Below are 27462 nucleotides of genomic sequence, written 5' to 3'. Positions count from 1 at the left end.
TCCACACCTACACTGGGCTGTATTCATGTACATCAACATACGTGTATACACTACGCTGTACCCACACCACTTTTTCTGTTCCCATAAACCCCACCATGCAGTATGGGACAGGTACTATGGGAAAATAATGTCCTCCACACCGTGCAGTCACACCAGCATGCCAAGGAGCTACAGGACATCAACAGGGGCTCCTCTACACGCACCCACACCTCGTACCATGTCCAACATTGCAGAATCCACACTCTGACAACCCTTTCCGATCACAGAGCTTCACTGACCCAAGGCTTGCGTGGTATCACCCCTATGTGCTTCCCATCTTGAGGGCTTCTGCTGTGTGCTCTTTGGCCTTCAGCTTCCCCAAGCAGAAGGGCTTCTTGGCGCCAGGCTGCAGAACAGAGAGATATCAAACACCACATTCGCCTGTGAGAGCTCAGTGTGGCCTTCAGACTGCCTGCAGGACATGCCTGACCTTCCCTTCTCCCTCGCCCAACCCGGCCCAAACCCATCACCCTCCACTTCCAGCAGCGGTGATGATGCCATGCAGCCGAGTCCAGCCCAGCAGCGGTGCTCAGGGACACCCAGCCTCTTGGGATGGACAGACAGACCGCAGCATCCAGGGACCCTGATGGATAGAGCTGGCTCATGCGGGAGTTGGTTATCACATGGAGCTCCCATCTCCTCACCCAGGATCTGCCCTGCCACTGCTGTAGAAGAGCATGGCCACCCACGGTACTCCACAGCCAGACAACTGTGCCAGACCCACCACAAGTTCCTAACCCATCACAACAGCTAGGTCAGTGCCTTACATAGTGCTCACAGCTTCTGCTGAGCCTCCAAGCCAAGCTGCATCGCCTTTCTGGCCATGGTGGGCACACCACGGAGGTGCCCCACGCAACAGATGCATCCCCAGAGCCAACAACGCTCTTGTTACTTTCAGCCCCAGAGGTCCCTCACCACAACTCCGGCTCCTCATTTACCAAACCCCACCTGAGCGACCACCTCAAAGACAGCAAACCCCTGTGTCTGCACCGGCAAGGGGAGATGTTTCCTGCAGCAGTGGACACCTCGCTTGCTTGTCCCCCCTCACCCTTGTGTGCAACCAAGTGACTGGAGGGCTTCATGCCTTCCCAGCTCTGCCTTCTGGAGAATGGCCACCACCAGTAGACTCCTCTGCAAGGCTCTGGGTCACACCAGGAGTCACCTTCCTTCTATGTGCAGGACTTGCCACAGGTACCTCCCCAACATCTGAGCATCCAGGCCGTGCTGTCCATCCCCTGTGCCTCATCATCAGGGCAGATGTGTCCCCTGGCACCTCACTGACCTCAGAGGTGCCTGCAGACCACCAGGACCCGCCTTTGAACACCCAGGCATGGGGATGTTTGGCTCCTGGGGCTCCAGGTGTCCTCACGGGCCCTGGTCACCTGCTCCTGCGTCCTCACCTTGTGCAGTCTGGCCGCTCGCAGCAGCTGCTTCTCCTGGCTCAGCTGAAGCTGTGTCCTCTCCAAAGCCTCCTTCAGCAGAGCCTTCTCCTCTGCCTGCCTGTAGGCTTCTTCTTCCAGTTTGGCCATCTCCTTCTGGCACCTTTGCAGGGACGCTTGGTTCAGCCTGTGCAAAACAGGAAGGGGGGGGACTGTCACTGCATCAACACCCCCCACAGCTGGACTCTGGAGGAAGAGAATGCTTCCAAGCAACACCATATTTCACTTGTGTCCCTCTTAGCAGCCATCACCCCACAGGGTGACACAGAAGGACATCAGAGCGGCTCCCGCCTTGCAAGGACCTGCACATGTTTTAGAGTGTTTTCCCTGTTCTGATTCCTTACACCATGGCCAAACCCCTCTCCCCTCTGCCTTCGATGAGACCCAGTTCCCACCTCTTGGAGGTTTCCCCCTGCCCTACACAGGGTGCTGGCTGCAATCCCTTATAGCGTGCAATCCTGGAGAGGGACTCTGGGTGGCTGTTTCACCACTGCTGGCTTGCAGATTGCTATCAAACCTCCTTCCAACTTCAAATACAGTGGCATATTGACACTGACCCATACATATCCTTCTACACCACTTTTTCCAGTGCTGTGGTCAAAAAGACCCCTGCATGTGTGCAGCAGTGGGGCTTGCGCCACCCTGGGTTCCTCCCTGCTCCCTCACACATCGCCTTGCATGGCAGCTCCTGGAGTGGCAGCATCCCCTTTGGTCTGGCCAGCCCTCCCCATCATCTTGCTCCTCTTGACACTGTCCCTCCACCCCGATGGATGCCACCACTGTCCCAGGGTCTGGCCACCCCAGACAAGGGACTCTGCCAAGGTTCCTCTGCCTCCATCACTGCTCACCTGCGTAGGGCCCTGTGAGAGTCTCTGTTTCTCCTCACATTTAATTCTTAGACCGTGACCACAACTCGACTGGTTCCCAACAGACAGACAACTTGGCAAGGGGCTGCTCCACTCCTTGTCCCGAGCTGTCCGTCACTTTGTGTCCCAGGACTCGGTCTCACTCGGACTGGTGGCCACTCACAGCCACCTTGCCTTTAGGTACCTGAGCTGCTCCACGTTGGCATCGTAATCTTTCAGCGCCTCTTCTTTTCTCTCCAGATGACTCTTGAGGTTCCTGATCTTATTGTACAGCAGCTCCAGGTCCTTCCATCGCTGCAGCCCCGCTTTTTCCCTCTCCTCTGGAGGGAGGCACTTCAGAGGCTGCATTCCTGACAGCTCCTTCACCTTCATCAGGCTTCCCAGAGCACCAATTACATCAAGGTACTGTCAGAAGAGCAGGGAATGCATTATTTACTAGGCCTGCCAGTTCCTCCACCACATAACATCATACCGCTCCACCATCTGCTTTCATTCTGCTCTACTGGGGAGATGAAAATATCACAAGGAAACCGCTGTGCGCCCTCCCCTTTGTTTCACTTCCACGTGTGCTTTCCCTGGGCGAGCTTCACCTAGCGCTCCTACAAACGCAACCAGCTGGGAATCATCCCTGCTCCGGAGTACATCCCACCCTGTTCCACACTTTGCATTCCATTACCAGCCACCAGACTCATTTGGATTGGATTTCTCCTTCTTCAGGATGACTCATTTTCCCTGATGGACATTTTTCTGCCCTTTTCAGAGGGAGGAAACACACTCTCACAACCCACCCTCTGCGCCACCGAAGGACACCTCCTCTGGTAGCAACCTCCATCACTCCACAGCCTCTCTCACATCATTTATCAGGTGTATGACTTGGCGAGGGTCTCTGTCCCCTCCAATCCTATCACTCTAGAGATTCAGCCCCTGACTGCCCCTGGGACCATCCCCAAGGACCATAGGTGGGAAGGGGGGAAGGATACACCACTGCATGCCCTGGGGTGCCAGGACGTCCCAGCAGATGCCTGGCACGCCCTGGGACCTGCAAGAGGCAGCTCATCCTTGACCTCATTCCTGCAGAGCCCTGATGATGATGATCAGAGCTGGAGCACCTCTCCTATGAAGACAGGCTGAGAGAGCTGGGGTTGTTCAGCCTGGAGAAGAGAAGGCTCCGGGGAGACCTCATAGCAGCCTTCCAATATCTGAAGGGAGCTACAGGAGAGCTGGGGAGGGACTCTTTGTCAGGAAGTGCGGTGACAGGACGAGGGGTAATGGTTTTAAATTGGAAGAGGGGAGACTTAGATTAGATACCAGAAAAAAATTCTTTCCTGTGAGGGTGATGAGGCACTGGAACAGGTTGCCCAGGGAAGCTGTGGATGCCCCAACCCTGGAGGGGTTCAAGGCCAAGTTTGATGGGGCTTGGAGCAAGCTGGTCTGGTGGGAGGTGTCCCTGCCCAGGGCAGGGGGGTTGGAACTTGATGATCTTTAAGGTCCCTTCCAACTCTAACCATTCTATGATTCTATGATGCCAATCAGTCCTGCAATGTGTCTGAAAACCATCACCTCTCTACAAGTGTCGGGCAGCATTTCACCAGTCTATTACTCACGTACCATCTTCTCGCCGAGGTTTGTCACATCATCCATCTCTGAGCTCGCTGCCCAACCAGCTGCCCTGTACAAGCCTCCATTAGGAACACGGCCAGGAGCCTGCACAGACAGGGACAGACCAACAGAGCCCACAGATCGCCTGGCTCTGAGTTGAGGTGCCTTGAGCCTCCCTCCTGCTGCACAGGAAAACCCCCCTGGCAGCACCGTGGTACAAACCCTCCCAGCTGGGACAGCCTGCAGCATCCCAGCATCCATGATACGAGGCAAACTGCTGCTCCCAGCAGGAGCCATGACCCTCCCTTCAAGCAGTGTCTTCCCCTGGGCTGCACCTGACATACTGCCTGATTCCACATCTCCCCCTCTCCCCCATGGCCTCTTCTCTCGTTTATCTGAAAGCCCAATTCTCCCCCTTCCACTGGATACTTTTCCAACAAAGTCACAAGCACCATGAACCACAAACTGCCTTCTCACCTTGCTGGCCTTCAGTTCTGTGCCCAAAATGGATGCAGTTTCCTTCTCGAGACCTGCTTTCTGGAAAATTCCCTCTGGTAAATCTTTCATCAGGACCACCAGTGGCTCCAAACCCTTCTTCGTGACAGCTGGAGGCAAACAAATACCCACTGAGTGGTCCCACTCTCTGTATGACATACTGTGGCTTCATCCCACAAACACTGTGAGGCTCACCACATTTCTTTTTCCCCAGAGACCATACATGGAGAGATAAATTGGCTATGGAGTAAAACCTGCAGGCCTTGCTATCCGAGTGTTTGGGCATCGCTTTCTTTACACAAGTAGGATGTAAATCTGTTTTTCTGATGGCAACTCAGAGTTTGTACCACAAACTCCTACTCTACTTCTAGCCTCTCACAGAGATGGCACTGTTTCTCCAAACCACCCTCCACACAGGGATATACACCATGAAATGGAATCAAAAGACATTGAGATAGGGCAAGCATAGGATTCTCATGGTACTTGCAAGGCTTTGCAAGACCACAGCACCCAAAGCTCAGCCTCTTTAGGTGCCAGCTGCTCTCTCTTGCCTTGAGGAGAGTGTGGGAGTGACTGCACACAGTACCAGGCTCTGCCAAAGTCAATTGGACCCATCTTCCCTTTCTGGTGGCAACCATGCTCACCTGAGGACTGCCTCTTCTCCAGCATCTTTACTCTCTCCCGGAGCTCGGCCAAGCCTTCTTTTTGGCGCCGGATCGTCTCCTCGTGCCTGAGACGTCGACATTTCGCACCGAGGTTGACCAAGTCCAATGTTGGCTCCTGGAAGAAGAGGATCGACCAATTCTTGCCCATTCTGCATCTGGCTCACCGCAAGCTCAGCTCGAACCTGGTTTAACCACAGCCTTGCTGGAAGATGCTGGCCACTTGGCATGTGCCAAGAGGAAAGCCTCACCCTACACCCTCACCAAGAATTGGGGGGGTAGGAGACCAGCATCAAAGACCCCTTATAGGCTCTGCTGTGCCAACCATGCTCCGGTGAAGACATCAGCCCTGCCAATGCTCCAGAGAGCTTGGAGAGTGACAGTGCGTGGCTCTGAAAGGCCAGTGCAAGCAGTATTTTTCTCTTGCACTTTGTGCTACCACAGAGCGTTTACTGCTTTCATAGATTCATAGATTCGTTTGGATTAGAAGGAACCTTTAGAATCATTAAGTCCAACCATCACTCTAACACTGCCAACTCCACCACTAAACCATGTCTACCTGTCTTTTACATATCTCCAGGGATGGTGATTCCACCACTTCCCAGGGCAGCCTGTTCCAATGCTTGACAACCCTTTGGGTAAAGAACTTTTTCCTAATATCCATCCTAAACTTCCCCTGATGCTCCTTGGGGACATTTTCTATGCAAAAATACTGATACACTTTGCGGCCTGTGTTTATACACGATCTCATGCATTATTCTCTTTCAAACTACACCCCTGCACACACACACGCGCGTTTCCCTCTTCCAGCCCCATCCAGCTTGCTGCATTATGAAAACCATCCTCAAATCTGGGACGGAGGAGGCCCCTCATCACACCCTGCACACAGTTACTGTTGGCAAGTACCCACTCAGGTCTGGCCACCGTTGCCCCACAGCACAGCTCAGCGAGGGGGGGCTTGGTCCCCAACCGTGTCTTCAGCTGGTCTGCGCTTCCTCCCAGATATCCCCGGCGATACCTCCTGCTCGTCATCTGTCTGTGAGTCACCGCTTGGCCCACACACATCCAGCCTCTCTCGCTGGCACACTGTCTGCCACTGCTGCGGTACAGGGTGTACAGTTCCTACAGTCCCTCCATCTGCTGCCGCAGCCACCTTTGATTTCTTCCCTTTTCCGGCACCAGGGAAATCAAAAGAAAACTCAGCACAGGAGAGAAAGGAACATTTATTCCTGTCCTGTGCCACCAGCTACAACTGTTTCTGCACATTCAACCCCTTTACAGCTTTTGTTTCATCAATAGAGCCAGCAAGGTTGCGAGAAGGAGGAAATGCTTGCAGTTCTTTCCCTAATTCGCTATCCCCTCTAATTGGCAATTATCGCAGCCATTAGTAGACACACCACTTCACACTTCCAAAGCGCTGTACAAACATCAGCTTGCTAGCCAGCTCCTGCCCTCAGCCAGCTTGGAGCTCAGCTGGGCATAGCCAGGTCCCACCATGCTGCTGACAAAGACCACGTGTGTGATCAATACTCTTCACTAACCCAGGTCTCGGCAGCCTCCTTGCAGACTTACCCTCTCGGAGACTTCACCCACCGGCATCACCGTCCCAGGAGCATCCTTCTCAGGAGCAGTGTCCTTCGTCGTTTCTCGGGAGGCATTCTCCAGAGCTTGGCAGTGGGCTCGTGCTTGTCTGTGCCATAAAAAAAAACACTATTGTGGGACACTGTGATGGATGAAGGTCACCCAAACAGCTTGTAGAGAGTAGCATCCTGGACTCCCACCGATGACTACCACGGTGTGGGTGGGAACATCCACTTAGTCACAAGTGACTTGGTTACACGTCCACTGGCATGAGCCCCACTAAACCCCCGCTGCAGTTCCTGTGGCACTTCCATCAAGAGAACGTTGCTGCGCCCAGTTCTGCTGCTCTCACAGATAGCTTTTGCCCTTGGGGAGACAACTCAAGGCCTTCAAAGATTCATGGAATGGTTTAGGTTGGAAGGAACTCTAAAGATCATCTCGTTCCAACCCCCCTGCCCCGGGCAGGGACACCTCCCACCAGACCAGCTTGCTCCAAGCCCCCTCCAACCTGGCCTTGAACCCCTCCAGGGACAGGGCAGCCACAGCTCCTCTGGGAAACCTGGGCCAGGCTCTCACCACCCTCAGAGTGAAAAATCTCTCCCCGATATCTAATCTACATCTACCCTCCTCTAGTTTGAAGCCCTCAGCTGCTGGGAAGGTAAAGAGCAGCTTCTGCAAAGCATCAGGTGATGACGGCGTGTACCTTAACTCTTCGGCTGCTGCTTCCAGGGCTCGATCCTTCTTTTCCACCAGGCTGGACATCTGGGAGAGCTTCTCCCGGAGCAGGTTCAGTTCCCACTCTTGCTGTTTCACCCGGCTCACATTCTGCTCCAGTTCCACCTTCTGCTCCTCGCTCAACTCCCCTGGGCACACAAAAGCTTCCTGGGTTTCTGCCTGTCTCATCACCCAGACCTGGGGGGTCTCCACTGAAATGGATCTGCCCCCTTTCCCCAGTACACCCTCGCGGGGGATGTCAGCAATAATGGACCATGTCCCCACAGACCCCTGCCCTGCCCTTGACAGCTATTGTTATGGCAATTTTCCTTCATTTTGTATTTGAAGAGGGTCAGCAGGATTTCCTGAGTTGCAGACTTTTACCTTCTACCCTCTCTTGTAGGCTCTGTCCCCATATTCACGTTGCATCAAGAGCAAGCCATGCGCATCCCTTCGTTTCCAGGCTCGGTCTCCTTTCTGCCCACTCTGTTGGGTTCTCCCCAACAGCCTCCCCAAAGCCCCACCAGTGAGGAATCCTGGGCCAGGCTCTCCCAGTCTCCTGCCTTAGGAAACCCTCGGCCTCAAGGAGCCCATCAGTAGGACTTTGAGTAAGATGGCCTCCATTTTGTCCTCCTGAACTCCATCTGGCAACCCTCGCTCACCATCATGTCCCCAAGAGCAAGGAGGAATTCCCCTTCCCAAAGGGAACAGACTGGCTGCTTTTCCCCACGCAGAGCAACAGCATTTACTTCAGGATGGTGACATCCATTTCCCATATCTGTGCAATTCCACTAGTACCCACTGCCCTTGTTGCTGCTGGGAAGCGGGATGGGAAGATGGAAACCAGGCCATATGCTTCACCCACCTCTCAAGTCCAAAATCCTGGCTCTGGTTTCCCCCAGCTCTTTGGTTAGTCCGGCAATGATGGTCTCCTTGGACAGGAGCACGCTCCGCGCCGCTGCCAGCTCCTCCCTCAATTTCCTGAGGAAGATCATGGGAAATCTCACAATTCATTTGTCAGACTCATTTCATGGAGCCTGCGCACGCCTTCCTGAGCTGCATCTCATGATTTATACATACACATCACTTGATTCACTGCCTTTCAGTGCCGTAGGTTCATGGCTGCAGCACCGGGACTGGCCAGCTCGCTCCCTCTCACCTGGAGCCCTCTGGATGGCACAGCAGATCCCTCACACTCTGCCCACCATCACTTTGACCCTCTAAGCACTTAAGTCCATCTGAGCCCACCAAATGGGCTCTCTCCACCACCACAGACCAAAAAGATCTTGTGAAAAGCTGCAGCCAGGCCCTGGCCCTTCCTTAACCTCTCCTAGCAATACCTGCTCTTCTCCAAGCCCCTCTGACCAAGACCACCACCAGCAAGTGCTCCTTACCTCAGACAGCAGTGTGGCACTGTGGCAGGAGACACCTCCAGCAAGGCTCCTAACGTCAATATGTGGGCATCATCCCCAAATCCTACAGGACACAATAACCAAGGCCAATGCCCTCTTTGTAATGCATACACATTCCATTCTTGCCTCCACTATGTATATCCTTTCCTTCATGACAGCATGGAAGACTGAGGACCACCTCTTTCGGAAGCCTGTGTCTCTTAGCTCCACCACTGTTCCGACAGTTCCATACATCCTTCCATGTCCAGGATCACTTATCCCTGGGTGCAGCCCAAAGGGCTCCAGTCTCATCATTTTAGAGGGCAAAGAGCCATTCTCCAGTGGGAAAGCCCTGCCTATGACCATGGTCCCCAAAGCCACCAAGCAATATCCTGCAATGGCTTCTTTGGGGACTCTCGGGCTTGTCCTGCATTCAGGCAAACCTCAAACCAACATCTAGCACAATGCTTTCCACAGCAGCAAGCACACTACTCCATCTCTACATAAATTTCACATTAACCAAGAGGGTTCCCAGTACAGACTCATGTCATACAACCCTTTGCTACCTTCCATTTTTCCCACAAGTGCTGCCTTTTCCTCCTCCAGTGTCTTCTGCTGCTGTTTGGCCTCCAGCAACCTCTCCTCTAAAGCGACAATTGTCAGAGCATGTTGCTTGCTTTCCTCCTTATATTTCTCTGTTTCTTCCTGCAGCTTCTGCCTCTGTAACTCATTCTCCTCCAGAGTGGACTTGAGCTGCTCCTCTTGCGTGAGAACCCGCTGCTGTAACATCACCTAGGAAACAAGACGCATTATCTCGGTTGGAAGAATCACATGTGTTTTGCTTTGGGATTCTGATCAGCATCATCTCTCCTGGCTGGCAGTCAGGTGGACCAAGGGAAGGGAAGGATTTCAGGGAGGGGGGGAGGGGGGAGGCTGCTGTTCTCTGCCCAAACCATGTCTATGCCACTTCCCCAGGATGCACAGAAGGGTTGTTGGAGCTACCTCTCGTGTTGCAGCTTCCTGCAGGTTGTGCACGGCTTCCCTCAGTTTGCACTCTGAAACCTCCTGTTCCTTTGACTTCCTTTCCATTACCTACATAAGAACATTAGCAGCAACAAAGGACTTACCAAGCTTCCAAAAATCCACCTTTCTCTCTATAGATATGTATCTCTGTGTGTTTGTGGGGAAAAAAGACCCACCACTGTCCATGTACAGCCCATGACCGAATGGGTCACCACACTACAGAGCACTTTCAGACTTATTTCATCCAGGTGTAAGCAGTTCTGCCTTGCCTCCCGTGCATGCCACTGACCTCAGTCAAGCTCCTCAGGTGGGTCTCCAGGTCTTGAATTTTCTTCTGTTCCTCCTCCACAGATTGCTTGCACTTGTGCTTCTCCTGGGCCACAGTGCTCTCCAGAATCTGAAAATTGACAGCCCACAGTTCCAGTACAGGGTATATAATATCATTTGGCAAAAGGCCTCAGCTCCAATACAGAAGGCCCCTGGTAGGGTCACTGCTCCGGAGCAGGGGCTTGTTATGGGACAAAAGCTGGGCAGGATACGAGGCCACCAATAATGCAATGCATTCCTAAGATTCCATATCCCAACGGTGCTCCTGGCTCACAGCTTTCTCCCTGGGATTGGTGGACAGCAGTGCGTCCTGCCACTACCCAGATGCTTCCTAGTTCCACTGTGGGTACTTTGGGGAGTTACAGTCGCCCACATCAATACAGGAGACCTGATACCCAGGCTACTGGGGCTATGCACCAGGTGTTTTGGGACCAGAGACTTCCTCTCACAAGGCAACACTATTAACAATCCTTTCCCTAAAAAACAACCATGCCACCATACCTCTTGGCTCTCCTTGTCCTTTTCCATTATGATTTGCTGGATTTTTATCTCTAGGTCTTGCTTGTGTTTTGCTTCCAGCTCCTTCATGCGCTCCTGCAGCAGAGCAGCCTGAGATTCCCGGTCCCTCTCTAATTGGGCCTGTGGGGAGACAGCAGATAACGAGGAAATGCAGGGACTGCATCAGCAACAGCACAAGACAAACCTCCTGAGTACACTCACTACCAAACAACTCAACACCCTCCACCCTTGGCACTTTATACAGACACCAACACGTCGACAGGGGGCTTCGTCTTCTCTGTTCCCCTGCAATTACTGCAGACCCAGGGACTGCTGCTACTGAACGTTCCCAAATTGGCTCCCACACCCACTCGCTTTGGATTACCACCATCTTTACCCACAAAAAGGTCCCTAACCACCTCGGTTTACATCCATACACACACATTTCTGTACCTGCAACATCCAATTCCTCTGTGCAGTTTCCTGACTGTCTTCCACCAGTCTCCCCAGAGCAGCCACCAGCCCTGCAAAAGCCACCAGCGTCTCGATTTATGGGGTGCTCACACATCCCATATATCCTCCTGCAGCATCCTCGGGGGCCTGGGGATGCCACTTGCCTCCTGCCAAAGCTCCCTTTGGCTACTGCTGACCTTCAATCCCCCTCGCCTGCTGGTGGGGGTCCATGTTCCTCCACAGGCAGGAGAAGGGACCACCACTACCTTCCCAGACAGTCACCCCTGGCACTAGCTGGGATACCCAAAAAACACACTCAGGGTGGGTTTTCCTCTAGGCTGGGCCAGAGGAGGTGCTGGTGTCAGGGAAGGAGACCCGTGGTAGCACTTCTGCCTTGCACCCACAGACTCTATCTAGCCTGAAGACCCTCACTAGCCTCCTGGCTATGGGATTCCAGCCCCAAGATCCCCTTGGAATAGCTTCTAGAGAACAACTGAGTGTTTCCTCTCTGTGTCTACCACAACCATGGCACAGTCCCAGCCCTGGGAGCTCATTGCCACCGCCGAGACATTGCTCTGCCTGCGCACACAGCCCAGCTGCCTGCTCCCACCAGGAGACGTCTTTTTCTTGTCACACGCTGCCACCCGTTTTGCTGCGTCACCCCATCTTCTCTGAGCCTGACACTTCTGCAGACGCCAAGGACAGCTCGTTGCATCACGACACTCCTGGTGCTAAAAGTACCCCCTGCCAACCACGGTGACCTCGCAGCTCCTCCTGCCCCTCGCCGAGGCCATGGCACGTCCTGCACCCCTGTGCGATGCTCAACACAGACGGGAGCGCGATGCTCCCCCTTCCCACGCTGCTGTCACAGCAATTACTCCTCTGCAGCGACTCTCCACGACACACAATAGACCTATGCTTTCCTCTCCACACAGCCTTCACCTAACATTGTTTTTGGAAAACTCCTCACAGCAACTGCTCGGCTGCTCCACAACAGGAGTTGCACAGGACTCATAGATTCATAGATTGGTTTGGGTTGGAAGGGACCTTAAAGCCCATCCAGTGCTAGCCCTGGACACCTCCCACCAGACCAGGTTGCTCCAAGCCCCCTCCAGCCTAGCCTTGAACCCCTCCAGGGACGGGGCAGCCACAGCTTCTCTGGGAACCTGGGCCAGGCTCTCACCACCCTCACACCAGAGAACCTCTTCCCCAGATCTCAGCTCAGTCTCCCCTCTTTCAGTGTCAAACCCTTCCCCCTCCTCTTATGGCTCCCCTCCCTGACCAAGAGTCCCTCCCCAGCTTTCCTGGAGCCCCTTTAGGGACTGGAAGGGGCTCGAAGGTCTCCCTGGAGCCTTCTCTTCTCCAGGCTGAACCCCCTCAACTCTCTCAGCCTGTCCTCACAGCAGAGGGGCTCCAGCCCTCTGGTCATCTTCATGGCCCTCTGCTGGACCCATTCCAATAGGTCCACGTCCTTTCTGTGCTGAGAAGAGGAAAGGAAAGACAAAATACTTTGCAACATCAGGACAAGGGGAATCAGATCTCAGCCAGTGCCACAGCCACAATCCAGGACAAGAAAAAAATTCCTGTATGTCACCAAGGATACAACCCACTTTGACTGAATCAATGATATCAGTACATTGGGTCCAGCACATCGCATCCCACATAAAAACCACCCAGAGTACTACATGTGGCCCTGGCATTGCAGAGGCAGGGAATAAGTGCAGTCACACTGCCCAAGCACACTGACCCTGGGGAAAAGCCTCGCTCCACAAGCATCACAGGATAAAGACAACCATCCAAACCATCCAAGACACCAGCTCCTTGACTGTCATCAGGCCTTCCCGCACCTGGGATGCAGGGAGGGATCCAAGCTATGAAACGGGGTTGCCTGCATCCCATCAGAACATCTACCGTCATCACGCCTTGATTCACTCCCAGACACAAGCCCCCACAAATAAGGACCTCTCATACCTCACCAGCTGCATTTAGTCCAGGGAAGGCTGTTACTTGGACATACAAGTGATGCTCCCTCCTCTTACCCCCTCCCCTCCTCATGCTTTCCCCCAAAAAGTTTCTTAGTTGCCCAAACTGCCTGAGATTTGCCCCAACATGGAGGCCTGCCATCCCTAAGAGGTGGCTCACGCTGGGCTTTCTCCTCTAGCTAGCCAGGAAATCCCACCTGGAGCAGTGACACCCCCAGACACCCAGCAGGACACGGACCTTTGCTGGAGGCGTGCAGGTCTATCCCCACGCTGGCCAGGAGCTGCTCCACAGCCTCCAGCCAGGACAGGGGGACACGTGCCATTTCCACCACCATTGCCCCGATGGCCGAGATGGGGGAGACCAGGCACACCTCCTCCAGCCTCCCCAGCTCTCCTCGCAGGCTGTCGCTGCTGCAGGAGCTCCTCAGGCATGCCTGGACAAAACACAGCTGGTGAACAGGCTACCCTCCACGCTCAGAGGGCTCCTGGGACTTGGCACACAACACAACATCTCTGAGAAAGACCTGGGTACAACCACCATGTGAACGCTTCACGGGTTGATATCTTTGGTGGAAACGGCTCCTGGCTGGTCCAGGGGAGGACGCACTTCTGTGACATCTCCTTTCTTTCCAACCAATGCTTTTTGGGGCTACACTCACCTCTGGCACATCTGGAGAGCTGCACACTGGCTAGTGCGGATCCACAAGTGTGTCTTTTGACCTATCCTCCAGGCCAAAAAAATGCCCAGCGCAACCTATCTCCAGCCTGCTAGTTGATCATCAGTATTTAAAGGACTGACCTGAAGCTCCTGCAGTGATTTCTTGAGCACCTCGACACCTTCAGACACCTCCTTCTCCTTTGAGAGCCGGGAACTTAATTCCTCCTGCAGACACTTCTCTCTCTCATGACTTTGTTGGCTTTCTTCGGAGATCTGCCTCACCTTCTCTATCACCTGGCAAAAGCACGTGAGGGAACAGGAGAATAAGGCCTTATATTCACACCCTTTTCTTGTGGAGGGTCCACTGATTGTCTCAGCAATGATTGAGACTCGCATCAAACTGGAAGCCACATCAGACTCCTGGGCTTCAAGAGTCCACTGATTCCATCCAAGCTTTGGGGGACAAAAAGGATTGTGTCTCCTTCACATCCCGGAGCCGTGCCATTAACCTGGGAGAGCTGCAGCATGATTTAGGATCTAAAGAAGCTTGGCTGCAACCAGCATTCCTGTGGATGCAGCAGGCACTGCTGTATCTGACTCGAGCCGATTTGGGCTTTGGAAGCACAGAGCATCTCCATGTGCTGGTAGCCACACTCACCTGCTGCTCCGTCACAGCCGTCCCTGCAGCTCCTACTGCTGCTGGAGAACAGGCTCCCAGCACTTGGGATTTGAAGGACTCCAGCTGCAGCAGAGATTGACAGAGGGAAACACCAACCTCTGAGAATTCATAATGACTTTGCTTGCTGCTCTACCCAACCCTCACACATCAGTGCTAAGGGCGTTCTGATGACTGCCATCTCCGTCACTGGGGCCCTGTGCGTGCTCCTTCCAGTCCCTAAAGGGGCTCCAGGAAAGCTGGGGAGGGACTCTTGGTCAGGGAGGGGAGCCATAAGAGGAGGGGGAAGGGTTTGACACTGAAAGAGGGGAGACTGAGCTGAGATCTGGGGAAGAGGTTCTCTGGTGTGAGGGTGGTGAGAGCCCGGCCCAGGTTCCCAGAGAAGCTGTGGCTGCCCCATCCCTGGAGGGGTTCAAGGCTAGGCTGGAGGGGGCTTGGAGCAACCTGGTCTGGTGGGAGGTGTCCAGGGCTAGCACTGGATGGGCTTTAAGGTCCCTTCCAACCCAAACCAATCTATGAATCTATGAGTCCTGTGCAACTCCTGTTGTGGAGCAGCCGAGCAGTTGCTGTGAGGAGTTTTCCAAAAACAACGTGAGGTGAAGGCTGTGTGGAGAGGAAAGCATAGGTCTATTGTGTGTCGTGGAGAGTCGCTGCAGAGGAGTAATTGCTGTGACAGCAGCGTGGGAAGGGGGAGCATCGCGCTCCCGTCTGTGTTGAGCATCGCACAGGGGTGCAGGACGTGCCATGGCCTCGGCGAGGGGCAGGAGGAGCTGCGAGGTCACCGTGGTTGGCAGGGGGTACTTTTAGCACCAGGAGTGTTGTGATGCAACGAGCTGTGGCTGCCCCATCCCTGGAGGGGTCCAAGGCTAGGTTGGATGGGGCTTTGAGGGACCTGGTCTGGTGGGAGTTGTTCCTGCCCAGGGTAGGGAGTGGAATGGGATGATCTTTAAGCACCCTTCCAAGTTAAACCATGCTATGATGCCATGATTACAATGGCAGAGGGCTGACACCCATTGCAAAGGACAGACTGCCTGGCTCCATCCCACACTCCAAAAGGGATTTCCCATGGTTGACTCCTCTTTCCTCCTGTGAAACAGTTTGGGGCAGGCTGGAGACAGCTGGGGATGCCACCCCAGCCTCTGCAGAAGAAGAGGATGACCACTCCTAATGAGGTTAGTGCCTTACTTCTCTAGTTACTTCTCTATCCCACCTGATGCTGGCTCTTCTGGGGCTTCCACACGCGGCTGTCCCTGTGCTGACCTACGTGGCAGACCCAAAAGTCCCCATCTGCCCTTAACAGCTTGAGGTTGCCCTTCGACACCACTCTGCACAAATAACAGGTTTTTCTGCCAAACGTAATCAAACAACTCACAGGTTTTCTGCCTCTCACTGCCTGGGCTTCATAACAAATTCACACTAGCACAAATCTGTGTTGCAGTTTAAAGGAGGGGGGGGCGTGGACGAGGCGGGGGGACGACTTCATTCTCGGGCCAAGCACGGCTTTATCCTGGTGATCATGCACCACGTTATTCCACAAAGAGCTGTCTGTGCCTGGAGCATTCCCTAGGCATGGAGAAGGGTTTGCATGGGACCTGGACAGCACAACTACAACTATAGAGAGTACAGTGCATTTCTGTACCCTACTAAACTCGCTGCATCTTCTACCATGCCGGCACAAATCCTGTGGAAAAGCCTATTATAGTGCATCTGATGTCAGGTTCACCCCTGTGCCAGGGTTTGGTGCTCTGGACTCTGCACTCTCTATCATGGAATCACAGACTGGTGGGGGTTGGAAGGGACCTCTGGAGAACATCTCGTTCAACCCCCTGCCAGAGCAGGGTCACCCAGAGCAGGTTGGACAGGAATGCATCCAGGTGGGTTTTAAATGTCTCCAGAGGAGAGCCCACCTCCTCTCTAGGCAGCCTCTTCCAGGGCTCTGCCACCCTCGAAGGAAAGAAGATTTTCCTCACGTTGAGATGGAACTTCCTGTGTCCCAATTTGTGCCCTTTGCCCCTTGTCCTGTCACCGGGCACCACTGAGGAGAACCTGATCCCATCCTCTTGACACCCACCCTTTAGATATTGCTCAGCATCGATGAGATCCCCTCTCAGTCTGCTCTTCTCCAGGCTGAACAGCCCCAGGTCCCTCAGGCTTTCCTCATAACAGAGACGCTACAGTCCCTTGATCATCTTTGTAACCTCCATTGGGCTCTTTCCAGTACTTCCCTGTCCTTCTTGAACTGGGGGGCCCAGAACTGCACAGGGTATCCTGCACTCAAGCATTATGTCCTTCCCCAGCCCAGACTGCAGCATAAAACTAGATGATCTATGTGTTCCCTTCCCATTCTACCCATTCCAGGATGCTCCCACCCACCCCTGCCTCCATCCCTACCTGCTCCCTGGCCTGCCCCACATCAGCTCGCAGCAGGCGCTCCCTGCGCCCCACCTCCTGCAGCTGCAGTGCTTGCCTGGCACAGGCTTCCTGCAGCTCCTCCTCAGCCTGCAAGGACAAGAGCATTTGCATATCAAAGCACGACCCAAAAAAGCATGCCATCAGCACTTTTTACCCCAACGACCCACTATTCACATCAAACCGCTCCAATTATGGCTTGGGAATGGCAGGAGGAAATCTTTTTTCAGGGGGTGAGTTTGCGACATAGGACACTTTATACCGTTCTTTGCCTGCGTTGGGACTCTGGACCATCATCCATCCTTGACTTCCCACCACACTGCTCCACAGGGCAAGTCTTTTCTTCGCTGGGGCAACATCTTGTCCCCTTCGCCCATACACCCTGGGGCTCACTGGTCCTCATCACACGCCTCTGCCACCCCATGCCAGGTGGCCCAGGACCCTGCCGTGCCTGTCCCTGCTGCCCTCTACTGGCCGCTTACCTTGGCTTTCTGGGCCAGCTGGTCTCGGCTCCTCTCCTGCTCGGCGCAATACTTCTGGACCTCCCCCCGCAGCCCCTCCAAGTCACGTTCCAGCTCCCCGATGCGCTGCAAGAGTCCCAGGGTCTCACTGGAGGAGCTGGGCATCGCCTCTCTGGAGGACTTTCACCCATAAGCCATACCTTTTCCCCACCTACCCTGTTTCATTACCCCCAGGAATTTCCTTCTAATCCGTATTTACTGTGGTTACATTGGCTTTCAAGTGACCTTTCAATCTTATTGACAGCATTCTCCTGCTCTGCAATGTAGCATCAGAATTTCCACAGTCTGCATTTCTCTAGTTTGCAATGCAATTTATGTGCTTTCTATTTCAGGAGCCAGATTCAAACCAACTCCCTTAAAATGCCCAGTTAATTATTCCCTCGATGCTGCATTCCTGCAGTCGCTGCTCTCCCGTGTGCTCCATCACCCCAAATGACTTGAGACTCACATTTCGGCATGCAAGAACTTCTCGCTCTCCACATCCGCGCTTCATTTCCTCTTTAATTCTAGAGCACTAGAATGAGTGGCAAACAAGGAAAAAAAAAAAAAAAAATCGAGTCAGGCAGATACTGTCATTTCTGCAACAAATGTCAACAATTTGGGGGTCCGGGGTTTCAGAGCCCAACCCCATTCTGCCTGCCCTGACCACCCAGGTCCCTCTTCCCCGTGCCTCCCTCCACATCTCCCCGTATCCATAGAGTGGGGGAAACCGCAGAGGGATGCTCTGGGATGTGCCCTCAGCGACATTAGCACTGTGGGCCACCAAGTGCCACCAGGCACCCAGCAGGATTGCGTCCCCAGGGCGCCTGGTCCAAGCTCCAGCACTCCGACATCTCCCCTCTCCACTGGTTCAAGGGCTGATCCCCATCACTCCTCTTCTCCAGGGAGCTGCTAGGGGGAGATGCTCAGCCAGGTACCCCAGGGCCCCCCGCATCTTCTCCATTACTTAGAATTCACAGCAAATCACTGAAACCCCCTGGGAGAGTGCCCAGACAGCCAGCCAGAGCCCAGTGCCTGCTCTGGCCTAGTTCTGCAGATGCTGCAGCTCTGCACGATGAGGAGGGAGCTGCAAACACAGATACAACCTGCTGCTCAGTCCACTTTCCTTAATGGAAAAACCCGGATGGGCTACGGGGAGCCACATGAAGACTTAGGAAAGCTTTAAATAAAGATACGGACAAACGTTTTAGCAGGGCCTGCTGTGACAGGAAAAGGGGTAACGGCTTTAAACTAAGAGAGGGGAGATTTAGACTAGATATAAGGAAGAAATTCTGTAAAATGACAGTGGTAAAATGCCGGAACAGGTTGAAGATGCCCCATCCCTGGCAACATTCAAGGCCAGGTTGGATGGAGCTCTGAGCAACCTGCTCTGGTTGAAGATGTCCCTGCCCATGGCAAGGGGGTTGGACTAGATGACCTTTAAGAGGTCCCTTCCAACTCAAACACTATGATTCTAAGTCGAGGTTTCCATGGCTCCTGGGGAGGATTCTTGGCACAGTCACTTTGTCAGTACAAACAGCTACTGTGCTCCCAGGAATTCAGGGTGCGCAGCACCTGAATGCAGAGCAAGGAGGGGAATTCAGCTGGGGAAGGTGACAATGCTCCATGGCGATAGCCCCCAACCCTGACACCACCACAGCCCCATCGCTGCTACCTCCCCCTGGAACAATTCTGCACCTCCAACACGCATGCAAGCCAGGACCCTCGGGTTCCAACAGCCACCCCAATAGTTGCTCCATAGCATGGCCCTCCTTGTTCTAGTTTCCCACATTAATCCTTTAAATAATTGAGCCCCTCATTAGCGATAACCTTGGCAGACACAACTGCTAGCTGGTTGTCCTTTTCCTGGTTTTCCTTCTTCACTTTTTCCACCTCTTGTTTGAGTTGCTGCATTTTTTGCTCCTTGCCCACAATCTCCCTCCGCAGGCTGGCCACCAGACCTGAGAAAAACAACTCCGGTGAGAGGCTCCCCAGGCTCATCCCAGCCAAAGCCCTCCAGCCGCTCAGCGGCCATCCTCCCTTTTAGACCACCCTCATGCTTGGAAAGCTTTTGCCATGCCGTGCTGGACACCACACCCTGACAGCACCACTAACAAGGTCCCTGGGGCCTTAGGGGACAAGCGGCTCTTACAGATCTGTTTTTGCAGCCTTACTATGTCGGATCCCCTGCCCTGATGCCTCCTCCCTTGCCAAGCACTGATACCGCTCCCTTATCTCGGGAAATGCAATCAGGCAGAACAGTTTGCCTACTCTGAATGCATTACAAAAGCGAATATTTTGTGTACACATGAAATTCCTCAGGCCTGATAACTGCTGGGATAAAGGCCATTGGACAAGGCTGGTGGTCCAAGGTGGCCTTTGCAGCAGCAGCTCAGGTGGGCAGGTTCCCCCGGGGGTGCACGGCAGCCCTTGATACAGCACTGCCGTCAAGCAGCTTGCAGCCTGCCCTGCAAGTGGTGCTTGAGCCATTTTATCCTTCCAAAGTTCTCCATCCCATCACTTCCTGCCTTCCATCCCCAGATTGTCCCACACCCACCAGGTCAGACCCTACCTGCAACTCCCACAGAGCTTCAGGACACTTCTGTGTCCTACATAGGGGTACGAAAATTTCTGAGCCACTACACATCATTTGTTGCCCAGACAGGTTTCCCGATGCTCACTCATTATCACGAGCCAGCCCTAAAGTGCTTCGTGACCCAACGCGGAGCTCCAGGGATACAGCACCTGCAGCCAAAGCGTGCTCCTTCTTCACCTTCTTGCTTTCTTCCCGCAGCCTCCCAATCTCCAGGTCTCTCTCATAGAGGGAATGGCAGAAAACCTGACTCGAGCCTTTCTGCAGGCTGCTGATCTGCAAAACACAGATTTGCCCACATGCCTCCCCAGATCACTTATTAAGTTCATTACAACCCCCTTTGGAGAGGGAAATCCAATGCCACCAGGCTCTGATGGGGCTGCTCTTTAGCATCCTTGACTAAGTCTCGGCACATTGCTTTACATGGCATGACCTTAATATTATTTTGGCCACTGACACCCAAATCCTAATATAACAGGCACGGAGAAGCCTCCTATACTGGGAATCCTTTGGCTGGGGCTGGGTGACACTGCTAATGCAGTGACAGACAGAAACAGTGGCTGATTTATCGCCTTCTCACAGCACACAGAGTTATTACTCACAAATGCAGCTGCTTGGGAACTCCTGTTCCCATTTCTGCTGCAAAGACGGTTCTCACAGTCCCTACTGGAACTGGGGAGTGGGAAACAGTCTGTACCATCCACCTCGGCATATCAGTGCTGCACAGACAGCACAACTATGCTCCCCACTGCTCAAATGACTGGTTTCACACAGCAGTTACTGGAGAGTATAGAAGAACCAAGCCACAGGTGGAAGAGGCTTTTGTCAGAGGAGGGAAAGCTGCTGGGAAAAGAGGCATCGCACACCGTTTCCTCTCAGCGCAGTAACTGCACCGATGCCGGCAGCGCCCTGAAATTATATCGCCTTTTCCCCAGCAGGAACCTGCTCATCAAAAGCTCCTCTTTACAACAGACAGCCTGGATGAGTACAAAGCATTTCACCGCCTCCTTCACACCTGGGATTGGACGGGAGGGCAGGATGGGACCAGATGCTCGGCTGCCGACCTGCGTGTCTCGCGTTGGACTGGCACCTCAGATTGACCTTTTTCCCAGGCTGGAGATACTCCAGGGGACTCCATCAACCATCTCTCCAGGACTTTTTTTGAGGTTTCATAAAACGTGAGTGCATGCTAGTCACGTATCCCTGGACGTGACAACTATCAGCCCTCTCTCCACTACCCAGCCACCTATTTTCACCAGGACACCCAGGGACTCTGCTGCCCTCAGGATGGTGCCAGCAAACACAACCACACAGCCTGCTCCTGTGGCAAGTGGGGCAAGTCAGGGTTCCAGCTTCCCAGTCCATGGCAGTTGCATGTGCCTTTCCCCCATAAAATGCTGGTGAAGCTTCCGTCTCCCTCCCCGGTGCAGCATTACAGATCCTACCACATTAGCTGGGACCTGAATGTCCCACATAAGGGAAACTTGCACAGCAAGCAACAATATGTGCAAATTACAACAGGAAAAATCACGTCTCATTTGGTTCCCGTAGTTCCCAAACCTGCTCCTCCTACAAATTGGCTGTTGCACTCAAAGTACATCTGTATCAGAGAAGTGTTTTCCCCGCTGAAGCATTCAGTACCTGGTCCCTCAAGGCTCTGATCTCCTCCGTTTTGGCTCCCAGCTCTCGGTCAAAGGTGAGCAGCTTCTGGGTCAGCTCCACCTCGTTCCTTGCTGCCGCCTGAGCCAAGGTCTTTGCCATCACTGCAATCTCATCCTGCAGATCTCTTATCATTGCATCTTTCTGCTTGGATTCTGTCTCCCTACCAGAGAGGTGACCGATTTCCTTCTCCAGTTGCAGAAGCTTCTCACCCTGCAGGCATGTTACAGGAGCCATTTGTCACTCCAGCTATGGAGATGCTGGGCCGCCTGCTCCAAGGGGAACCAACCCACGGACACGGACTGACACTGAGCAGTGTGGGGCAGTCCACATGCTTGAGGGAAGGGATGCCACCCAGAGGGACCTGGGCAGGCTGGAGAGGTGGGCCCATGCCAACCTCATGATGTTCACCAAGGCCAAGTGCCAGGTCCTGCACATGGACAATCCAGGGCAATCCTAACCACATGGGCTGGGTGTAAAATGGATGGAGAGCAGCCCTGAGGAGAAGGACTTGGGGACGCTGGTGGATGAGAAGCTCAATATGCCCCGGCAAAATGTGCTGGCAGCCTAGAAAGCCCCCCGCACCCTGGGCTGCATCCCCAGCAGCATGGTCACCAGGATGAGGGGGGGATTCTGCCCATCTGCTCTGCTCTGGGGAGATCCCCCTGCAGCACTGCCTCCAGCTCTGGGGCCACCAACATCAGAAGGACATGGACCTGTTGGAGTGGGACCAGAGGAGGTCACAGAGATGCTGCAAGGGGCTGGAGCCCCTCTGCTGTGAGGACAGGCTGAGAGAGTTGGGGGGGTTCAGCCTAGAGAAGAGAAGGCTTCGGGGAGACCTTCGAGCCCCTTCCAGTCCCTAAAGAGGCTCCAGGAAAGCTGGGGAGAGACTCTTGGTCAGGGAGGGGAGCCATAAGAGGAGGGGGAAGGGTTTGACACTGAAAGAGGGGAGACTGAGCTGAGATCTGGGGAAGAACTTCCTTGGTGCGAGGGTGGTGAGAGCCTGGCCCAGGTTGCCCAGGGAAGCTGTGGATGCCCCGTCCCTGGAAGCGTTCAAGGCCAAGTTTGATGGGGCTTGGAGCGAGCTGATCTGGTGGGAGGTGTCCCTGCCCAGGGCAGGGGGTGGCACTGGGTGGGCTTTAAGGTCCCTTCCAACCCAAACCATTCTATAACTCTGTGACGGCATGGACCTGCTTGCCTTGTCTTCCCATGTCCCACTATGCCCATGTCCTCCATCCACCCAGTAGTCCCCCCCATGAATGCTGTCACCTTTGGTGACAGTCCCTGCACACTGCTGGGATGCATGGTCAGACACACAGCCCCAGAGCAGGAGAGGGATGGAGTCCCTCACACTTTCCCCAGCATCACCTTCTCCTGCGGGAGTAAATCCATGTCTTGAGTTCCCAGGGAAGGGGCTCCCCCAGCACTGCTCACACCATCGCCTGAGACACGGGTCGAGACTGGAAGAAAGCAAACACCACAGCCCAGTGTCAGCATGGGGACTGGCTGCAGGCAGCAGTAACACTTCTTGCAGCATCCCTTCTCACTTGGCTCACATCTACTCTAAGGCAGCAGCTACTTTCCAGACCATGAGGTTGGGTCACAACCAGGAGAGAAACCAACTATTTGGCACCAGAAAGACACCAGTGCAAACACCAGAGAGGAACAACTGGCACCCCAACAAAGCCTCAAGGACAGCACAGACACAGCAGAGTAAGGCTCCTCTGGGTTTGCAGTATTGCCTGGCCCCACAGAAGAAGCTGTGCTCTGCTAGCTTCCTGTGTGTAAATAGCTCTGTTCATTTCCATCAGATCGTGTGGATCCTTTGGGCTCTATTTCTCCCAAATCAGATGAATATGAGCTACCTTGGAGCATGCTCTTCCCTCCCCTTTACCTTCACTGCAATTTCACCTTCTGCCTCTCCACACATCTTTATGCGCTGCCGCCAACGTGCTGTACTTCACCACTTCACTATTGACTTTGTATTAATTATGACTGTTCAAACAACCCAACCCCAAACCAGGAAAACAACCGGACTGTGTATCAGACCATAAAAAGTTACAATCGTGGCGACAGCCTCATTCTCCAGCTGTACTACTCCCTGAAAGACTTGCCTCTGCTGCACCGCTACTGTATTTTTAGAAGCATATCAGCTATGGACCTAGTTTAAAGTTCCTCAAGGCAGCCAGTAACTGCACTTCAAAGGGGGAAACAACATCGCTTCAAACAGGAGACGGGAATAGGTGCATGAGTCACCGGTGCAGATAAAGTTAGTCATCGCCCTTCCCCATCACACGCAAGGAAAAAGGAAGAGGAAATGTCAGACTCAGCTACGAGGTCAATGGCATTCCCCTTTGGATGTCACAGCCCATTTCTTCACTGACCCCAATGCCACTGAGGACCACACACGGTGTCCCATTAGCTCCACGGGGCAAGGACTGGCACCTAGTTGCTGCCAGCGCTGGTCACCTCTCAGCTCATAGCAAAACCACCCCTGCTTAGATCAACTCCACTCAACCCTACGGTGCTCAGAGAGGAGACCAGGCTAGGGACCACCAGGTCTAGCATCGAGGAGTACCTGTCCTTACTGTGGAGCTCCTACTGAAAGCATCCGGTGAGACGGTGGTGGCCACATTCTTAGCCCAGGCATGCAGGGGTTGCTTCCGTGGGGGTGGATGGGGCACGTGGCCAGTTGCTCCGGGAGCCCACCGGCCTGAGGAACCAGGGGGATGGTGCCATTGCAGTGAGGGGAGGTGGGAAGAAGATGCAGGAGTCGAGGGTTTGGGCTCTGCAACCACCTGGAGCTGCCCAGTCCACGCCGTGAGACGCTTTACAGGGGGATATGACATCTGCCGTGAAAAAATCACATTATCAGCACAATTTTGGGAAGGTGTTTAGCCCCAGATGTGCATTAATTATGTCGTAGACAACCCAGGCACAGGTCTGAGTGGAAGCAGCATTTTAGACCCACCCATTTCCATTCCCAAGTATCACATTTAATTCAGGAAGCGCAAATGCTTTGCAGAAATTGAAAGGAATTATGGGTGTTTGCTGCTATTTGAGCTCCTCCCTCTCTGTATATATTTGACCACCTTCATTTTGCATTTCATTTGCCAAATCATAAAGCGCCAGCTTCACGCCTCCCCTGCCTCACACACAAGCAATGCTGGCCTCTCATTCCCCCAATTCCTCAAAGCCTCTCTTTGCTCTCCTGGCTTCCCATGGATCCGTCAGACCTCACAAGGGGCCCTTCAGGTAATTAGGACACTATCTACTATTCTCCTCAGGAGCCGAACTTTCCAGTATGGTAGAGTCAAGCCATGATTACAGTCTTGTATGTTTGCTTACATGTAGCCTTCAATCACAAGAGATGAAGTAAACATCTGCCAAGGCGGCCTTGGACCTGCTGGTGTCTCAGAGAAAGAGAGCCCAGAACTCCAGCACACGTTCCCCACTGCTCCAGCACCTCACCTTCTCCCAGAGCAAATCTGAGCGCCATGGCTTTGGGTCCAGACACTGCCCTGGGCTCTTGCTGAGGGTTGGATCCCACCACGGCATCAGGCTACCCCTTTCTGGGCACTTGTCCTGGGCTCTGAGGCTCTGCAGGGATGGGACCTCCTAAGCTGGGTGGTGGTCCTCTTCACAGCATGTTCCTCCACTACTACTGAAAATGAGCCAGACCTCCCTAGATTAGACACCATCACCACTTCACAGGGCACAATGCAGAAGTGATTTACTCTCTGCAGTCAGCAGGGTCGGGCTTCAAAGCTCTTCCAGCACAGGAGGATCACAGAGCAATGAATAGACACCCACAGGGCTTCCTCTGTGTCACCGTGCAACACTGCTTTCTGCCTCCATCCTACACATGTACTTCTGGAAATTAAAAAGCTGACAGTTCCAGCAACAACACATTTACCTAACCGCCACTGGCACCCTGGCTGCTCCAGCTTCACTGTGCAGCTGTGAATTTTTCTTATTTTCCCTTGGCTGAGGCTTCCTGGGCAAGTTTGGACTCAGCAGGTCAGCTTGCTCCACCAGGATTCTTGCCATGACCTCTAAAGCCTGTCTCTGGGTGCACGAACCAACTGATTCCAACGAAGTTTTATTTGTACACGGGCCCTGCTAGGAGACCAGGCTCTGCAACTCCCACTATCAGGCACATAAGACACACGTTTCCAGGATTCTATCTCAGAAACTATTTTGTAGGATTCCTCAGGAGCCAAAACAAAACAAAGAATACCAAATCTTCTCAATCCTTACCCACGTAATACCTCAAAAGCTCCACGACCTCCAAAAAAGTCCCTAAACAGCTTTTTTTTTTTTTTCCCAGACAGGAGACTGCCACTACGTTCGACCACATTCTTTCCCAGGTTCTAACTGCTTTGGGTTTCTCCTGCATCCCACACCTGGCACTGCCAGCTTGGCCGTGCTGTGCCAAGCACCACGCTCTCTCCGGGTACACACACCGCTGCCAAGCACAGTACCTTTTAGTTCGCTCAATGTTTGATCCCAGCCCCACCTTCTCCCTTAGTAAGTAGCTTTTGAGGAAACATAAACGCAAACAGAGAAAAAGGACATTTTCCAGACCTACCTTCGCTCACGTGCAACTTGCTGTTGGGAATCCTGACCCCTGCCTTTTCTTTTCCTATTTTCCCTACTGAACTGCCCGAGTTTCTTCAGCAGAGGGAGCTCAAGCTTTTCATTCCCACCCAATTCCTCCCCCAGGCCTTTCCTGAGGATTCCCCAGAACAGCCTGGGAGCCTGATCCTGCTCCCGGGGCCTTCCCCGGACAGTAGCACCCACCCTTAACTGGGGACCCCCATCCACCTTTAACTAGGGAGCAGCACCCCATTCTTCCCTGGGGAGCCCCATCCACACTTCCCTGGGGAGCAGCATCCTATCCTTCCCTGGTGAGTCTCATCCACCCCTCCCCTGGGCAACAGCACCCACCCTTAAACAGGGATGCCCATCCACCCTTAACTGGGCAGCAGGACCCCATTCTTCCCTGGGGAGACCCATCCACCCCCTCCCCTGGGCAGCAGCACCCACCCTTAAACGAGGACCCCCATCCACCCTTAACTGGGCAGCAGCACCCTTTCCTGGGGAGCAGGACCCCACCTTTCCCTGAGTACCTTTCGCTGGCCAGCAGCACCCCAATCCTCACCTGGATAGCAGCACCCACTGTTCCTTGGGGAGTCCCATCCACCTTTCTCTGGAGAGCCCCATCCACCCTTCTCTGGGCAGCGGCACCCCATCTTTCCCCGGGGAGCCCCATCCACCTTTCCCTGGGCAGCAGCACCCATCCTTACCTGGGCAGCCCCATCCACCACCAGCTGGAAGGATGCTCCCCCTGTGCCAAAGCGCAGGATATCCCCCGGACTCACTTTCACGGCTGCGTTTTGGACCTGGCAGCCGTTGACAAAGGTGCCCTGGAGGGAGCTGAAGTCCTGAAGGACGAAGCTGTTGTCCCAGGGGGTGATTTCAAGGGCTGCGTGATGATCTACTACACCTGCAGACTAGGCACAGACAATCAACAGGCGAGCAGGGACACCTGCCAGAAAGCAGCTCAGATTTTGCTAATGATTTGCCAAAACCCCCTCTTCCTTGCTGCAAATCTGGGTTGAAAGCGTGTTGAGAAGCCTTATATTTTGCAGGGATGACTGCATCTCCTCCCTGCACCCAAACTACCACCCATTTCACGAGGGTGGGCTTCCTCGCCCCTACCTGCAGGATGATGTCAGCCCCTCCGTGCCTGCCGATCGTGGTGGTGTGCGGGTTCAGCTGAAAACACCCCTCCGAACTCTTCAGAAAGGCTCGCATCCTCTGGCCCCCTTCACCTGCAAGGCTCACATTAAAAAAAATAAACTACTCACGTAGCAAACCCCCATCCAACACAGG

At 53.8% G+C, this 27462-nt stretch overlaps 1 protein-coding gene across 2 annotated transcripts; it reads right to left on the bottom strand.

The window, feature by feature from the left end:
- Positions 1–27462, bottom strand: FHAD1 (forkhead-associated (FHA) phosphopeptide binding domain 1). Of its 2 annotated transcripts, XM_014941506.1 has the most exons (28): positions 27289–27462; positions 26874–27080; positions 24143–24413; positions 22933–23024; positions 21547–21777; positions 20058–20181; positions 19143–19273; positions 17782–17847; positions 17295–17399; positions 16795–16902; positions 14386–14469; positions 13869–14021; positions 13308–13503; positions 11088–11158; positions 10638–10775; positions 10099–10206; positions 9789–9878; positions 9353–9578; positions 8790–8871; positions 8261–8376; positions 7385–7544; positions 6673–6790; positions 5083–5218; positions 4421–4548; positions 3953–4048; positions 2529–2749; positions 1440–1605; positions 1–385 (listed from the first exon to the last, which is right to left on the bottom strand). In XM_014941506.1, the coding sequence occupies exons 1-28, from the start codon at positions 27382–27384 to the stop codon at positions 302–304; spliced, it is 3804 nt and encodes a 1267-aa protein (XP_014796992.1). In that variant the 5' UTR covers positions 27385–27462; the 3' UTR covers positions 1–301. The 2 variants fall into 2 exon arrangements, with proteins under 2 accessions (XP_014796992.1, XP_014796993.1); XM_014941507.1 differs by lacking the exons at positions 26874–27080; positions 27289–27462 and adding an exon at positions 26156–26210.

Source organism: Calidris pugnax, unplaced genomic scaffold, assembly GCF_001431845.1.
Source record: "Calidris pugnax isolate Ruff unplaced genomic scaffold, ASM143184v1 scaffold82, whole genome shotgun sequence".
Classification (NCBI taxonomy): Eukaryota; Metazoa; Chordata; class Aves; order Charadriiformes; family Scolopacidae; genus Calidris; species Calidris pugnax.
The sequence above is the reverse complement of the archived record's forward strand: the minus strand, read 5'-3'. Positions and strand labels throughout refer to the sequence as shown.

Bases quoted from the DNA above. Each gene is read 5' to 3' on its own strand.
- FHAD1 (XM_014941506.1), bottom strand. From the start codon at position 27,384: ATGCGAGCCTTTCTGAAGAGTTCGGAGGGGTGTTTTCAGCTGAACCCG. The intron at 23,025-24,142 runs GTACTCCTCGAT...GCTTTCTTCCAG, and splicing joins GAGCTCCACAGTAAGGACAG to TCTCGACCCGTGTCTCAGGC. The intron at 386-1,439 runs GTGAGGACGCAG...TCTGTTCTGCAG, and splicing joins GAGCGGCCAGACTGCACAAG to CCTGGCGCCAAGAAGCCCTT.